The 17,157-nt window shown below is 53.4% G+C and overlaps 2 protein-coding genes and 1 long non-coding RNA gene across 3 annotated transcripts; 2 read left to right on the forward strand and 1 right to left on the reverse strand.

Moving 5' to 3' along the window:
- Positions 1-616: 616 nt before the first annotated feature.
- Positions 617-6,065, forward strand: Pdxp (pyridoxal phosphatase). The gene is made up of 2 exons (NM_001135819.1): positions 617-1,210; positions 4,672-6,065. The coding sequence occupies exons 1-2, from the start codon at positions 649-651 to the stop codon at positions 4,986-4,988; spliced, it is 879 nt and encodes a 292-aa protein (NP_001129291.1). The 5' UTR covers positions 617-648; the 3' UTR covers positions 4,989-6,065.
- LOC134479755 (uncharacterized) lies at positions 5,784-12,646 on the reverse strand. The gene is made up of 2 exons (XR_010053446.1): positions 9,376-12,646; positions 5,784-8,535 (listed from the first exon to the last, which is right to left on the reverse strand). It is a non-coding gene; the product is annotated as an uncharacterized LOC134479755 (long non-coding RNA).
- A 694-nt stretch (positions 12,647-13,340) lies between these two features.
- On the forward strand, positions 13,341-16,447 carry Lgals1 (galectin 1). The gene is given in 4 exon segments (NM_019904.1): positions 13,341-13,385; positions 14,603-14,682; positions 15,868-16,039; positions 16,239-16,447. Coding segments are annotated over 4 exon segments (408 nt in total). The 5' UTR covers positions 13,341-13,376; the 3' UTR covers positions 16,386-16,447.
- The last annotated feature ends 710 nt before the right edge of the window (positions 16,448-17,157 follow it).

The raw sequence follows: 17,157 nt of genomic DNA on the forward strand, positions 1-17,157 counted from the left end.
AAAGCCATCGAACTGTAAAGTATACATCTTTTTTTTCGGAGCTGGGGACCGAACCCCGAAACCAGGGCCTTGCGCATGCTAGGCAAGCGCTCTACCACTGAGCTAAATCCCCAACCCTTTTTTAAGTATACATCTTACTAAACGCGAATTATACAACAACAACAAAATCTAATTCCTCGGGGAACTTTACAGCACAGTCAGATGACCAGAAGGGTCACTGGTCAAGCCCAACAGCCTAGACTAGACTGTGAAGACATAGATGATGCGGCCCTTGCTCCTTCCACTTGTTTCTAAATGAGCGTCAATGGTTTGGAGGGCAAGATCTAGCCAGAAGACAACAAATCTCTCAGCCTCTGTTTTTTTTCTCCTAGCAACCAGCTGGCCTACGTTTCTAATTGGCTGGGAAGCGCACGGCGATTCGCTCCAGACCAGTCTGGCTCACCATTGGTCCCCTGGCGCCCTGCGGTCCCGCCCCTTTCTCCGAGCTCCTTCGAGATCGGCTAGAGCCTTCGACTAAACTCTCGTCGCCACTGGCTGAAGCCTGTGATGGTAGCCCCGCCCCAGCCCCGTTCTGCACGTCAATTGGTGGAGCTACCCCTTGTCGGCGGAGGGAGCGCAGCGCGCGCGTGCGAGCGGCCAGCCGGCTGCATGGCGCGCTGCGAGCGGCTGCGCGGCGCGGCCCTGCGCGACGTGCTGGGCCAGGCGCAGGGCGTCTTGTTCGACTGCGACGGGGTGCTGTGGAACGGCGAGCGCATCGTTCCGGGTGCCCCTGAGCTGCTGCAGCGGCTGGCGCAGGCGGGCAAGGCCACGCTGTTCGTGAGCAACAACAGCCGGCGCGCGCGGCCCGAGCTGGCGCTGCGCTTCGCCCGCCTGGGTTTCACGGGGCTGCGCGCCGAGGAGCTCTTCAGCTCCGCGGTGTGTGCCGCCCGCCTCCTGCGCCAGCGCCTGCCCGGGCCTCCCGACGCACCGGGCGCCGTGTTCGTGCTGGGTGGCGAGGGGCTGCGCGCCGAGCTGCGTGCCGCGGGGCTGCGCCTGGCGGGAGACCCCGGCGACGACCCGCGCGTGCGCGCTGTGCTCGTAGGCTACGACGAGCATTTTTCCTTCGCCAAGTTGACCGAGGCGTGCGCGCACCTGCGCGACCCCGACTGCCTGCTAGTGGCCACAGATCGCGACCCTTGGCACCCACTCACCGACGGAAGCCGGACCCCCGGTGAGCGCGGGACTGGGCGCTGGGATGTGCGCAGGGCCCCGTCTCACGTCTCGTAATAACTGCAGCTGCCGCCTGTCCGGCAAGTGGCCGAGGACCGGTTTAACAGACGAGCCACCTTAGGCTCACTGTAGCTCAGGGAATTGAAGGTGGGATCCAGGTTTGGAACTGGCCTCCTGGGCTTTTGTTATTGGCCCCACCCACTTTGGCGGTGGGCTTGTAGAATAGGTCTGAAAGGATAATGTTCATGAAGAGCTGGATTCACGCTTCCAGAATCAGGATGGAGGCCAGCGTGGAGACTGGAGGGCAGTGGAGCTTGACCTCAGTTCCAGGTCCGGCCCTACTTGGCTAACCCTGTGAGTTACATAACCTCAGAGCATCTCTGCCTGGGTAAGGGAGTGTGGCTCTTAACCAGGCTGGTCATCCCAGGGCTCCCAAACCCAACCCTTCAGTTTATGAATAGCTTCCTGAAGCCCTTTAATGGTGCCTTCGTTTCCTTTCCAGATTAGTTCAAAATTAAGAGTGTTGGCCCATTTTTCAGTTTCGATGCTCAAAGGAAGTGTGCTGCCCGAGAACACACAGCATAGGGTAGGGGAATCTGAACTTGGCCTTTGGAACACCCCCATCCATCCGTACATCCATCTGTCCATCCGATATCCATCCATCCAAGAGCACTTCGGGCTGTTGTTACTGGGAATACTCAGGCCTACACCTAGACTGGAGCACTGACAGTTGGGAATGAGCCAAGAGGTGGAGCGGCAGAGACAATCAGATAGTGATGAGTGGCTATAGACAGGTTTGGGTCCTCCGGATAAGGCATGGGCGTATCTCTGCCACTCCATCCTGCTAGCCTTTGGCCCAGATAGTCCTTGATACCAAATTCTGGGGTTCTTCAGGGTGGTGTTGAAGGAAGTGAGGCAGTCATGGGTTCATGGTGGGGCAGTGAAATGGGTGCATGTGGAGAGGATCTGGGAAGCCTTCCTGGAGGAGGCATGCTGCAAGGTGGGATGGCAGTGAGCAAAGAGATATTAGCATTCGGTCAGGATGGTGTAGCCGAAAAAGGAAGTTACTGCCTGGGCCTTTCCTGGCTCCTGGCTTTGCGTGATACCTATGGTCCACCTCCTGCATGAGGCTTCTCCCCACAAATCTAGGGGGAGAGGTCACAGCTGCAGCATCCTTTCTCCCATCCTGTTACTGTCAAGTCTGATTTCCCAAAAAGCTTGGGTTGAGGCTGTGGGACAAGAGCTTCTCCTGGGTCCCCTGAAAGGTGGCCTAAGCAGCTTGGGAGAGGCAGGGCCTAGCCCCAAACCTCTGCAGGAACCCTCCTGGCTTCTCCTGTCCAGGCACCCACCTAACTGTACTCGTCCAACCTGCTGGTCACTCCTACTGCCTGGAGGGGGAGACAGAGCATTAGCAGACACAGGCTGGCCGCCACATTTGTGAGTGATGTAGCTTCCAAGCATTGATTAACAAATGCCCTGTGGCCATGCGCTGTAACCAGGAGCAGGGGAAGGTAGACCAACGGTCACTAACAGAGATCTCGACTGTGCATCAGGTCTGAAATAATGTGGAGCCCACCCCATCCCAGTTCTTACCCGACTTCATCACAGGCCTGCGAAATTGTGTGCTTGTTTGCCACTGGGCAGCCCTGTGAGCTGGCAAGTAGAAGTGGCCGCCACTGCGGGAGTAGGCCGTCACACACAGCCGTGAGTTAGGAGTTAGGTGTCACATTCATGGGCTCCCCTGCTGGGATGCTTGCTGCTTAGCCCCAGTGTGGACTGTGGGTTGGAAGCTTAGCAGGATGACTGTAGATGTGGGGCCAAGAGAAACTAGCCCTGCCCTGGGAGCTGGGACAATCTTTTTGCTCACTTCTGTGTTTTTGAGACAGGGTCTCAGCCTCGGCCTGCCTCCCAAGTGCTGGGATTAAAAAGTGTGCACCACTACCTCCCAGCACGAGGCTCAGGTTCTCTGGCTGTGCCCTGGTTGCTAGAGCAACTCCTTGCTTTTCCTGTCCACTCTCTCTGGCTGCTGTAGTTCAGCAATGTCCCTATGAGAGTGGAAAGAGGCCCAGGTATTTGAATCAGACTGGCTTATAGTAAGAAATACTCATGGGAGGGTCTTGACTTATATCTCCAGATGGTGTCTGGTGAGAGCACTCCTCCCTCCTTGGCTGGTGTACCGCCAACAGCCTGGGAAGCTGTTGTTGGTATGGAATTGCCACAATCACCTCAAGAATACAGCAGAGTTAGTGGTGGTGGCAAGTGTTCAGAACTTGGTACTTTTCTTGTGAATAATTCATTGTTGGTGGTGGTGTTCGAGACCGGATCTCACCGTGTAGCCTGGGGAGGCCTCTCACTGAGCCTCCTGCCTCAGCCTCTATAGTGCAAGTCGCTATGCCCTTCTGAAATATGTTCCTTTTCTATGCTGTGATAAAGCACCGTGACCACGGCAGCTCATAGAAGGAAGAGTATATTGGGGGCTTCTGGTTCCAGAGGAAGAAGAGTGGGGAACACAAGTGGTAGGCTTGGTGGCTAGGGCAGTGAACATTGTGAACTACCCCCAGGAAGCTGAGAGCGTACCCTGGGGAGACGGTGGGAAGCTTTCAGACTTCCAAGCTTGTCTCTAGTGGTGCACTTCCTCCGGCAGAGTGGCATCTCATCTCTTAAAGTATCCAATTGAGGACGACTATGGGTGATCACATTCAAACCAACACACTAAGGAAGCTCAGCTCTGGGCAGATTTCTTCGTGCCATGGGGTCTTGGCTTTCTCGTCTGTGAAATGGGCTTTCAGTACACTGAATAAAGGGTGCCGCTTCTCTTCATTTAGTTGTAGGTGTTGGTGTAAAGGCAGAATGTTCTGGCACGAGGTCACGCCAGTGGGCAGGAATAGGAGACTCATTGTGCCAGCAGATAGGTGCTGGCTGGGAGGCAGAGCCTAAACAGGCCTCTGTTGTTAGACTCTCTGGCTTCTACCCCAGCCTTGCCACTTCCCATACTTACTGTAGCTGTAGACATTGTCCAGGGTGTAGCTTTTTGTCTCTGGCTGAAATTTTCTCTAGGGGATCGTTTTCCCTGCGAGGCCGACTGGGTCAGAGGTGTGGATATTGCTGTGCCTTGCTACATTCCAGGCGGGCTGTGCCAAATTTCCATGCCACAAGCGTGGCTTCTTGAAGCAGTAACCACACTGCTAAGTGCCCTTCCCCAGCAAGGCCCACAGCATTCCTTCAGGGGAAGTGTTACATGGACCCTGTCTTACCACAGTTCAGAGAAAGTCAGAGAGGCTGAAGGGCTTACCTACACACAGGAGGTGAGTGTCATTACCAGCTTCATGTTAGATTGAGAAACTAAGACAGCGTGCCCGGTGCAGTGATGATTCTGAATTCAGTGTCTGGGACAGGCAGCGCCCAGCCTTTAGGTCTGGCCCAGCTGCCTCCCCCTTGCTGACCAAGTATCCCTGCCCACAGGTACCGGAAGCCTGGCTGCTGCAGTGGAGACAGCCTCAGGACGCCAGGCCCTGGTGGTAGGCAAGCCCAGCCCTTACATGTTCCAGTGCATCACAGAAGACTTCAGTGTGGACCCTGCCCGCATGCTGATGGTGGGAGACCGCCTGGAGACCGACATACTCTTTGGCCACCGCTGCGGCATGACCACCGTGCTCACGCTCACGGGTGTCTCAAGCCTCGAAGAAGCCCAGGCTTACCTGGCGGCTGGCCAGCATGACCTTGTGCCTCACTACTATGTGGAGAGCATTGCAGACTTGATGGAGGGGCTGGAGGACTGAGTCCACCTCCCCAGTTCCCTGATCCCGTAGATGGAGGCTACAGGCCATGAGTCACACCCAGTACCATGAGCCTCCTGGCGTGGGTGTCTGTATACCAGTGAAGGGAGGCTGGGGTGCAGGAAGGTTTGTGGGCTCTCACACCCCTCCCAGCTGTGCCTGGACACTCTGCTCTTCAGAAGCTGTCCCCCACATCTTGAAGGTTCACCCTGGCCTGACCCCACCAGGTGGCCTTGTTTCCTGCCCTGTCCACCTCCTCTCCTTGGGTTCCGAAGCCAAATGCAGATTTTTTTTTTTCCAACCTGGAGTACCTAAGCTCCTCCCGTTCTCTGGGACCTCTAGTGCTCTGTCCCTAGGTTCTTGTTGACCAATCAGGTCCAGGGATCTCCAGCCCATTCCTGGCCTGCATAGGCCTGTGGAAGGAAAACTGCTGGCTTATTAGTGTCTCAGAGTGAGCCTTCAGTGGACCAAGTAGGAACTTAAAGAATGCCTTGTGTATCCTGGAGCCCCAGAGCACCAGTCAGAGGCTGAGTGTCCATTAGGACAACAATTAACGGCCACCGTGCTCACGCTCTCTGACCTCTTAGATCCCAAACAGAACAATCTACAAGTCCAGGAGACTTGTGCCCTTTTGACAATCCTGGCCTGACTGGACCAACCAAGCAACCAGGTCCTGGCAGCATAGGGTGATGAATCCCTGTATGGATACCACTTGGGAGGCTGAGGCAGGAGGGTTGCTATGAGTCTGGTGACCTGGGTTGCAGAGTCAGACCTCATCTCAGAGGGTCAACTTTGAAGTCACCCCCCTCCACAGACTGCCCGGTGGGCTCCTCTGTTGGCCTGGGGTGATATGGAGAAGTCCCCCCTCCCACCATAGTACCGTCCAGTGTTGATGGCTTTTACAGCTTGGAGGGGACCCTCAAGTCCCCGCCTGCAGTCAGTGTTTGCAGCTCCACCTCTCCACCTGCCCATTCCCAGCTATTTATTTATTTATTGTGTGCCAGTGAAGGTGGGGGCAGGGCGGGACCGTCCCACCCCCTCCGCCTGTTGTGAACTTAATAAAATGTGAACGGAAGTGTCTGTGGGCTGTGTCTGAGCCTGCCTCCCTGAAGCACCAGCCCCCTGCACTCACACCCCACAAGAAAAGATGCCTCCCATTTCTGTGTTCTCAGCACAGATACACCTTGCCTGCTGAGCTTTTAGCATCTCTGAGGCCTTACATTTAGGTCTGTTTCAGTCCCTTAAAAACCCAATGATGGGCCAGGAGTGGTGGCCATTGATTCTAATAGTGGGGAGGCAGAGGCAGGTGGATCGCTCTCTTGAGTTTGCAACCAGCCTGGTCTACAAAGTGAGTTCCAGGACATCCAGGGGTACACTGAGAAACCTTGTTTGAAAAAAGGAAAAGATATTGCTGGAGTGGGGGATGCTTGAGGTCCTCTGGCCTCCACAGAGACATCCATCCACATTACCCAGTACTTGAATTACTCCTAGGAACCCGTAGGTATGTGGTGCAGGCATGTAGCTCAGTGGTAGATCAAATGCTTCCTGTGCCTCAGGTACCAGCGCCATCCAGAAAGAAGAAATGTGATGTGGACTCAGACCAGGACAGACAGCTAATCTTTGCTTTGAACTGGAGATAAGTATTTGCCCAGAATGTTGCAGCCCTCTGGAGAGTAGAAACTGGAGGACACAGGATGAGCTCCCCACCCTCAGGCCATCTCGCCATCCCCTCCTTAAATTTTAGATAACGTGGCATTATGCACTCCTTAAAAATCTCTCGGGCTGGAATTTCTTCAAAGGGTGATTCATCCCTGACTCCCTCTCCCTGCTCTGCAGCCTTCGACCCTTCTATCACTGCAATTTATCAGAATAGGTGCAATCCATTTACTTCTCTACTGTGTAGGATACATTTCACACACCTCACAAAACACCAGCATACCTCAGGGCGGTGACCTAGAGCGGTCTTCACTCTTCAATTCGAAGTGCATGACCCTGTCTCAAAAAGCAACAAAGCCACCGCTTGAGACGCCCAGTTAAGAGCACAAACTGTGCTTGCCCTCAGATTGGCAGCTCAAAACCACCTGCAGCTTCAGCTGCAAGGTATCTGACCCAAACACTAACCGAAAAAAGTGGTGCCACATGCCTTTAATCCCATCACTCTGGAGGCAGAGGCAGGTGGATGGATGTCTCTGAGTTCCAGTACAACCAGAACTACACAAAGAAACTCTGTCTCAAAGACAAACAGCGGGACTGGAGGGATGGCTCAGCTGTTAAGAGTACTGACTGCTCTTCCAGAGGTCCTGAGTTCAATTCCCAGCAACCATATGGTGACCCACAACCATCTGTAATGGGATCTGATGCCCTCTTCTGGTGTGTCTGAAGCAGTGACAGTGTAGTCATATACATAAAAATTTAAAAAAAAAAAAGACAAACAGCAAAAACCAGTCATTGGGCTGGAGAGATGGCTCAGTGGTTAAGAGCATTGACTGTTCTTCCAGAGGTCCTGAGCTCAATTCCCAGCAACCATATGGTGACCCACAACCATCTGTAATGAGATCTGATGCCCTCTTCTGGTGTGTCTGAAGACAGGTACCCCATACTCATAAAAATAAATAAATCTTTTTTTTTAAGTCATCTTTGAAGCTAAATGAAGCCCCAAGTAGAGAGTGACCTAAAACCCATGAAAGTCCAGCATGAACATCTTTATACTTTTGTTTACATACTATTTAGGGGGAAAAAAGAAAAGGACCTCCAGATCCAATTGACTAACTGATCCCTAGGAATACCTGGAAATTCAGAGGAAGAAAAGCCCAACTTTCAAAGTCTCATTCCAAAGCAAAAGAAGGCTTGAGACTAGTCCAGTTACTATTTCCTTTGAGCTTCAATACAGTAACCATTTATTTCAGCACTGCATTAATTTTGCCTTTTTGAAAAGAAATGACCAAAATTTATAAGCATTTGCTTGCATGTATGTCTGTATTTGCATGATGTGTGTGCCTGGTACCCACAGAGGTGAGAAAATGGTATTGGACACCCCTGGAACTGGAGTTACAGGAGGTCGTGAGCTACCAAGTGAGTGTTGGGAAGGAGACACAACCTTGAACAGGTCTCTGCTGATATTTCCCAGAAGGGTTAACTGAAGAAGGAAAGCCAACCCTGAATGTGGGCAGCAGCATCCCACAGGCGGGGAACAGTTAAGAAAGAATGAGGACTGAGGCCAGCATTCATCTCTCTCTGCTTGCTGATGGCAAGCATAGTATGACCACCTGTCCCACATTCTGCCACCGTGTCTTCCTCATTGAGGTGGACCGTTTCCCCTCAAACCATGAGCCAAAATACACCCCCCCCTTCCTTTTGGTTACTTACAAGGTAGGCAGAGCAATCAGGATCACTACAGAAAATGCTGTGGGAAGAGGGGCCGCCATTGTGAGGAGCCTTTGCGTGAGGTTGGTATGCCTTCTGACACATCTCTGGGGACACCTGAGAGGATGTTTCCAGAGAAGTCTAACTGATGATGCAAGTCCCATCCTGAATGTGGGTGGCACTGACCCTGGGTGAGGAAAAGAGAAAGTTTGGTGGTCGCCAGGATCCATCCCTCTCTTCTTCCCAAATGCAGAAACAATGTGACCAGCTGCCTCACAACCCTGCCACTATGCCCCTGACACAACAGACTGTATGTACTCACAAGCCCAAATGTAACTAATCCAATAATTTCAAACTAACACTCTAAAGCATATGAAAAAGACTTAGGCCTGGGCTCTGGAGTTTGGGGCCTGGGATCAGACGAGGACAAACCCCAAATAGGAAACAAACTAGATGAGAAAGGTGGCTGTCTGGAAAAGTGGGTCACGGGGCAGCAGCAAGGAGGTGCAGTGGGGGAGGTCAGAAGGGGTACCAACACAAGCTGCCCTTCTATTCTTCATGAAACAGATTTCAGAGTCTTGGTGCCCAGGTCCATGTTGTTCTCCTCAGCCCCAGCTCCCCGTGAGAGCACAGCCAAGTATCCTCCCTTTCTGGTTTCCACAGATGTGGGAGAGCATCTGCGGGGTCCCTCCCTGCTCTGACTTCAAGGACTTTGTGTTGGAGCAAGCTTGGTGGGTGCTGTGGATGGTACTGGTGTGCTCCACGGCACTCTGCCAGTGTTGGCTGCAACCAGTACAGACTGTTGGGGACGGGTAGGAGCTGGAGGGCTAGGAAGGACCTTGCTGGCTGGGACCAGTATGGATAAGCTAAGCCCAGATCCAAGGGCCGGGCTTCGGAACAGAATTCCAGAGGACTCTGCTGCCCTACTGCAGGAGCCTGAGGAGGAATCCTCAGGGCCCAGCTTTGGCCTTAGGGAACGAGGAAGGAAATAGCCATTGCAACTCAATACCCGTGATCCTCAGCTCACCATGGAATGATCGACATCTGCTACCTTCTAGAATCTGGACATTGTTCAGAATAACCAACGCCCAGGGCCACGGCCCCCAAATCCATGCTCGCCTCTGTTCCGCATCCCGCCTCTGTCTGGGATCTGGCCACAGCTGCTGTTCCCTGGACAGAAGTTCACCAGGTGGGCAGAGACGAAGGAGAGATGATACGCTCAAATGAGATAGGCTTTGAAAGCAAGGCGCCGGGCACTGGGCCTGACAGATAAGTAGGTGCCACCACCAGGAGGCCCTGAGCACTTAAGGGTGTGGAGCACAGAAAGGACTTTATCTCTGTCCACCCTGCCTTAAAAACCACAGTGCCTGTTACAGGGGCCATTAGCATCTGGCAAATCCATACCACAGCTCAGGTGGGAGAGGGCCCCAGGAGAGGGTTAACCAGACACCAAGGAAGGTAACCTTGAAAGTCAACAAGGGGACTGTAAAACCTAAGCTCAGCTAGGTATGGTGAACTCTCACCTGTTATCGCAGGCCGGACTGCTTCAAATTCCAGACCAGCCTGGGCTACAGCATCCGATTGTCTCAAGGCAAAGGTCACCTCTGAAGGGCCACAGACCTGAGTCCTGCCCTATGGTGCCCTCAGTAAGGAAAGCAGGACTTACACGTACAGTTGCAAATGGAGAAACTGAACAAGCAGGGATGGAGGCAAAACCAGAATCTCCAGGCCCCAGTCCAGAGACTGATCCTCATACCATGCTCCTCTGTGGCCAGCCTGCTCGGACAGCACCTACAGAGAAGTGTCCTCAGGCCTCAGAGACTTCCTGGAGACACAGGCCTTCTATTCAAGTCATGACCTGTCAGGGACGTCTCCTGGAGCCCTGAGCTCTCAGCCCTTGGGTTTGCCTGCCTCACCTCTCTGGTCCTCTTCCTGGAACCCTGCCTGATGTGGGAGAGGGGCACACACAGTTGGAACTGTAGAGGAACTGGCCAGGCTGTAACTGAAGTCTGGGGAGGCCTCAGAGGGAAGACCGAAGCTGCTGTGGTTAGTTTCCCTGGTGGTTACTTGAGGGCGGGGCTGGGGATGATGGGGCAGCCCAGCCTCGCTGCAGATCTGACAGCATCTCCGCTGTGCCCTGCAGGCTCCCCTCTCCTCCCATTCTGGGTGGGCTTTCCACATCTGGAGGAAGGAGCTAGAGATGAGCCTGGGAGGGAAAGGCTGGGTAGGGCAAGGAGGATTGCTGGCCTGGCCTCCAGATGTGACTCACGATTCCTTATCTTTACGACTCTTCCAAGATGGCAGTTTCAGAAGGGGAATGGCAACATGGACTCCCTGTTGCCCTCGCCACCACCACCTGATTCCCCAGTGTGAGCTGAATACCCCTCTAGCTAACCAGAGATTTTTGGGTAGGAGAGGGGGGCTCTCATAGCCAACCAGTAGAGCTTGGCTTCTACAACCATTAAAGAAATAACTATTTAGTACAATGATCTCTTAGCACCAGTGAAGGTCTGGTTCAGTCCCCATCAAGACTGAGTTGTCACAGGCCTGAAATCCCAGAACTTGAGAGGCAGGAGCAGGAGAAACAGAGGTTTAAAGTCATCCTTAGCACAGCAAGTTGAGGCCAGGCTGTACCACATAAGACTTGTCTAGGGCTGGAGAGATGGCTCATTGGTTAAGAGCTGAGTTCAGTCCCCAGCAACTACATGGTGGCTCACAACCATCTGTAATGGGATCTGATGCCCTCTTTTGGTGTGTCTGAAGACAGTAACATACAGTGTACTCAGATACATAAAATAAGTAAATCTTTAAAAGACTCTTGTCTAAAAAGAGGCTAGGGCAGCAATGGTAAAAAATACACGGGCTGGAGAGATGGCTCAGCGGTTAAGAGCACCCGACTGCTCTTCCAGAGGTTATGAGTTCAATTCCCAGCAACCACATGGTGGCTCACAACCATCTGTAAAGAGATCCGATGCCCTCTTCTGGTGTGTCTGAAGACAGCTACAGTGTACTCATATATATGATAGATAAATAAATCTTTAAAAAAAATACAAAAGGATTAATTCAATATGGCTACCCTGTTTTTGGAGACAGGGTTTCTGTATGTAGTTCTGACTATTCTGGAACCTCAATCTGTAAACCAGGCTGCCTTTGAACTCATAAGAGATCTGCCTGTGTCTACATCCTGAATGCTGGGATTAAAAGTGTGTACCATCACTGCCTGGCTAGCTGTTTGAGCCAGTGTCTCATGTAGCAGATGGTGGCCTGGAATTCCTAATTGTCTTGCCTTAGCTTCCCAAGTGCTGGTGTTACAGGCACGAGCCACCATTGTATGTATTTTAAGTTTAAATATTGGAAGAACTGGCACAGACAGCAAGAGGTATGCATACCTGAGCAGACTGGCCTTGTAAGATGGCTCAAAGAGGTCGCATCGCTTAAGGGGACATGTGGGTTCTCGGGAGAGGGTCACTCCCGCTCCTGGGTGTGGGGGTGTGCTGTACAGAGTTACCTGGGGAACACCGGCCCTCATGTGGGGAAGCAGTTGCCCCACAAGTCTTTGCTGGGCTGGTTTGAGACAGTGACTTGTCTTTGTGCCTTTGGCTCAGAAGGGTTAGGTCAGGAAGGCTGAGTCAAGCGGAGTCTGAGCCAAAGGAAAGGAGACAGATACAAGACAAAGGCAGAGAGGGCAAACTCGCCCTTTCAGTAACCTTCTAGCGCTCGGGAGGAGTCCAGGCGTCTTGGCAAGAGCACCCTTGAAGTGCCTTGTTTTATCTCAAACCCTCCGCTCTGCTCAGTGAGCCTTCCTAAGTCTCATATCACCCCATGACTATCTGTAGCTCCCCAGGACTCTCAGGTAAACGAACACGAAAACCCTTTTCCTGGCCAATGAGACCCTTCACAATCCTTAACTCTCAGCTTTCTTCTACATGGTAAGCAGCTCATTCCCCAGGCATGGGCTTCCAGCCCCTGCTTCATATGCCCATCTTCACCCGGCCTGAGTGAGTGGCTGCCCGATGCCAACACGGTGTTATTTCTTATTTCAGCTCATAGTCAGATTCTTTCCAACCCGTGAATTCTGAGAGCAGAGACTAGGAGAGGCTCATCTTCTCTGAGGCCAGCACGGGGCTAGACACATAGTAGGTGCTCAGGAAAATAACTGCTAAATGGATGGGAAGGGATGACCATGTCTCTTCTCCAAAAATAAGAATGAGACCAAGGGTGCAAAGCTAGCACATCCTGGGCTGCCTCGAGGTCTGCCTCTCAGGCCCCAGGGATGTCACAGCCAGGCCCTGCAGTGGGGTGAAATCCAAGGTATAAGCCAAGGACATAGTCTCAGGCCTGGCGCCCAGCCCAGCCCTAGTGAGCAGCACTGAGCCGCAGCGGCAGTCCTCTGCTTCCGGGGAAAACCCGGGTGGGGCCTGTGCTTTGTGGTCCTCCTCAGCCCTCCGCAGAAGCCCACAGAAGGAGCAATAGTGAGAGCCACACCCTGGCCTGCCAGGCGGCAGCCTCTTAAGAGATTGCTTTAATGCTCTGCAGGCGGGGGTGGGGTGGGGGGTGGGGGGTGGGGGGGTGTCTATACACCCCCTTCCCCACCAGCTGCGCTGGGCCTCAGGGGCTTTCTCCCTGCTGGCCCCAGGCCCCATCCCGCCAACTCTTGAGCTTAACTCATCCTTAAACTATTTTCCACTGGCTCCCCCAATCTCTGCCACAGCACAAATCTTTTTTTAGTGGGAAGAGGGATGAAGAAGAATAAGAGGCGGCGCCTGGACCCTGAGGGAGGGACTAAGAGAGGGGCTCTCCTCTCTGACTGGTCACCTCTGCTCCAAATTGACTTTATAAATCCGTTGACTCCGCTTCTGGTGACCCCCAGCCCTGTCCTGACAGGCAATTGGCTGAATTCTCGGGGAGGGGCGGGACTCACCGGGTCTGATCCAGTTAAAAAGGTCGGAGCGGGCCTGGGGCCCATCTCTCGGGTGGAGTCTTCTGACAGCTGGTGGAGCAGGTCGCAGGAATCTCTTCGCTTCAATCATGGCCTGTGTGAGTGCGGGACCCTCTGTTCCAAGGTCTAGGGGATTGAGCAGAAGCAGATGAACACAGGGGAGTAGCCAATTGGGAAATTGCTTCTAGTCCCAGCTGTGCAGCCTTGGACAGGTGTTTTCTCTGGTCCTCACTGGCTACATCTGTAAAATGGGGGTGGCTGTCATAGTCCCCCCTGAAACTTTCAGCCTCTCTGGGTTAAGAATGTTCTGGATTTCTCTGAGTTGTGGCATGTCTTGCAAGGTCCAGTACTCTGCCACTTTGTAGTTTTCTGAGAAGTGGGAGTGGGAAGGGTGTGGCCTCCGAGGAAGAAGGAGGCAGGGGGACATTTTGTCCAAGGCCATTCACTATTCCCTCTGCTCTATTCTAGAGTCTCCTGACCCCTCCCCCGCTGCAGCTGTCCCCAATCACAGAGCCAGGGCTCAGTTGGTCACCCTCTGCTCCAGAAAACTTTTGGAGAAAAAAAAAAAAACAAAACAAAACAAACAAAAAACACCTCCTGGGCCCGAGATAGGCGGCAGGCTGGTCAGTGGAAGCTGGTCAGGTCTGAGCCGAGGAAACTGCATGCATTTGCACACACAGACACACAGGCAAGCCCTCCGGAATGGGGTTCAAATGTCAAAGAAACTCCTTACCCAAATTAACTCCTGTGCACTCACCCAGGCAGCTGCGCGCAATGCCCAGATAAATGCTGGGCTCTCTAACTTACTAAGTCCACATTGCCACTCTCAGTCTGTCCTCTCCCGCAGAGCAGGCCCGCCTCTTAGCTTCTCCGCTCTAGTTGCTGTGCCTCTGGACTGAGAGCCTTGAATCAGATTGCGGAGGTTCGGGCTGCATTCTCTCAGAGAAGCAGGGCCTTGGGCTAGTAGTCGCCTAACCCTGTCCATCAGCTAAATGAGGATTTAGGTGGTCATATGCCATCTTCCCCTCCACTCTAAGTCCAGATCCCCAAGCTGATGATGGGTGAATCTTCTAGGGCCTGTTCTGTAGGACAGCCACAAGTTTGACACCCTGCTGGGAATGGGGACTCTCTCCAACTGCAGGGATAATCAAGACTAGAACCTACACCCTATCCTGACCACCCATCCTACCTTGGGCTTCCCCTAGGGTTGGTCAGGGTATCCCAGGGTGGAAATGACCCCATTCCCACACCCCAGGCCACTGTAGGTCGCTCCTAACTCCAACCTAAACACAGCTGGGTGGTCTTGTCTACACAGGGTCTGGTCGCCAGCAACCTGAATCTCAAACCTGGGGAATGTCTCAAAGTTCGGGGAGAGCTGGCCCCGGACGCCAAGAGGTGAGATTGGAGAAAGGAATGGAGATGGCAGGGGGCGGGGTTCGCAGACCTAAAATGCGATGGGCGTGACCGGCCAGAACCGCTTCTCCCCCCCCTACCTAACCCCGCCGCGGGTTAATGGGCAGCTGCAGATGCTGCGTTTTCTGGGTGAGTCATTTCCTCGCCGGGTCTGGTCGACCGACATCGCCGTGGTCTCCCCCTCCCTCCCACCTCCTCTCTCCCCGCTGGAGTTTCTTAAACTAAAACAGCTGCTGCCTCAACTCCAGCTTGCCCCCGCCCCTTCCGAGGAGAAGGAGGGGGACGCGGGGGGGGGGGGCGAGGAGGGCGTGGTCACCCTCGTGCCTGCTGCCTGCGGCGGCCCTGCTGAAGCTCAATTTTTTTTCCCCCCCAGAGCTTTCCCCTCATTCATACCGCCTAATTTTTCAGCAGCCATGTGAGCTTGGACCAGTCACCCAAGCTTAAGAGGTCTCGACTTTTTCTCTTTTCTTTTCCAAAGACAGAGTCTGCCTTATAGCCCTGGCTATCATGGAACCTATTATGTTGACCAGGCTGGCCTCCACGGAGACCCACATGCCTCCGTCTCCTCAGAGCTAGGATTGAAAGTGTGCACCTCCGTATTCCACACCCCTAAGAGCCTAGGTTTCCTAATAAAGCCAGAGGAAAAGTGGTGGAGTAGAGAGAGCCAGGGGCCAGTTTCAAGGCGGCAGCTGCTGCTGTCTGTTGTCAGATGTTAGTAAGCTCCCGAGCCCTCTTTCCTCTTCCCACCCATACCTCCATGGTGAGCACTGTTGCCAGGCTCCGTGCAGCAAACTCCGAATTATTATTTGCTCTTTTTTCTCCACAGTGAGGGAACATCTATGGTGTGTCCCACTCTGTGCTCAGCACCAGGGACTCAGATACACAAGATGATGGGTGACAACGATCAATGTCTGGGAGAGAGAGCTCCCTTCAGGACAAGCCCTCTGACTGACAGACAGGGAAGGAAATGTGGGTCAGAGAGAATCTGCAGGGTCTAGCTCAGTTCGCATGGTGAGGCCAGAAGTAGAATCCAGGTTCCTGGCCTTCCTGTTGACTGAGTTTCACCAGGGCACATTAGTGGCCAGCTGCTGATGTTGCATTTTCTCAGTAAGCCAGCCAGGGGCTAGAGCCATGCAACACGGCTTAAAGCCCACCTGTCATCCTTAGCTTTGTGTTGAACCTGGGGAAAGACAGCAACAACCTGTGCCTACACTTCAACCCCCGCTTCAACGCCCATGGAGATGCCAACACCATTGTGTGTAACAGCAAGGATGATGGGACCTGGGGAACAGAACAACGGGAGACTGCCTTCCCTTTCCAGCCTGGGAGCATCACGGAGGTGGGTAGGACTGGGGCTGGGCAGGGCCCTGGGTGGACTGCACAATGTGGTCAGAGGCGGAGGCTGATCCGTCCTGGCTGTGTGATTACCACTGAATGGCATCCCTCTTTGAACATAATGGACCTCACCTATACAGGGGCCATCCCCAGGGCTCTGAGCTGGTCCAGGCCCCAGCTCACTGCCCTTCTCCATCCACCAGGTGTGCATCACCTTTGACCAGGCTGACCTGACCATCAAGCTGCCAGACGGGCATGAATTCAAATTCCCCAACCGCCTCAACATGGAGGCCATCAACTACATGGCGGCGGATGGTGACTTCAAGATTAAGTGTGTGGCCTTTGAGTGAAGCCAGCCAGCCCCAGCCCGTAGCCCCCAATAAAGGCAGCTGCCTCTGCTCCCTGTAACCCAGCCCTTCGTGTGTGAGTGTTTGTGTATGTCTATGTGAGGGGCCCTGCCCAACCTGGTCCATCTGCACTTCCATTCACTCCTCCACGTGTTCTTGGTCCCAGTGACCTTTCTTCTTGTGCTCTCCAGGCTAAGGCGAGCCCAGCACATAGAGGGGGCTTAGTGACCGCAGAGTGTGAACCAGTGTACCACTGCAACAGGGCAGAATGGTGGGAGGTGAACTAATGAACAGAACACAGGACTTCATTTGTTTCCATAAAGGCCAGAAAGGGCATGGTGACACATTCTTGAAATTTAGGAGGCCAGGACAGACACATCGTCGTGTGTTTGAGACCATTCCGGACAGCCTGGTCTACATACTGGAGGCAGCTGGGACTAGCTGTGCAGTTCTGTACTGCTAACTACTTGGGAGACTGAGGCAAGAGGACCACTTAGGGCTAGCTGGGGCAACATAGCATGACTTCATATAGAACGGAGGAATCTTGAACTAGGTAAGGGGCTACAACTGTTGTGTGGCCTTGTGCTTGTTAGCTGGTCTCTCTGTGCCTTAGTTTATCATTTTTATGCAGTTCTCGGGAGGGTCGTGGAGTTAAAGGAGATTTTAGTGGAAGCCAAGTTCTGCTCTGGGTACATCATGGCCAATGCCATGTGGGTAGCTTCTGGTCTCCCTCACACTACTACCTTGTTTTTGCCTACAAAGGGAAGGGGAAGAG

This window comes from Rattus norvegicus, chromosome 7, assembly GCF_036323735.1.
Source record: "Rattus norvegicus strain BN/NHsdMcwi chromosome 7, GRCr8, whole genome shotgun sequence".
Lineage (NCBI taxonomy): Eukaryota > Metazoa > Chordata > Mammalia > Rodentia > Muridae > Rattus > Rattus norvegicus.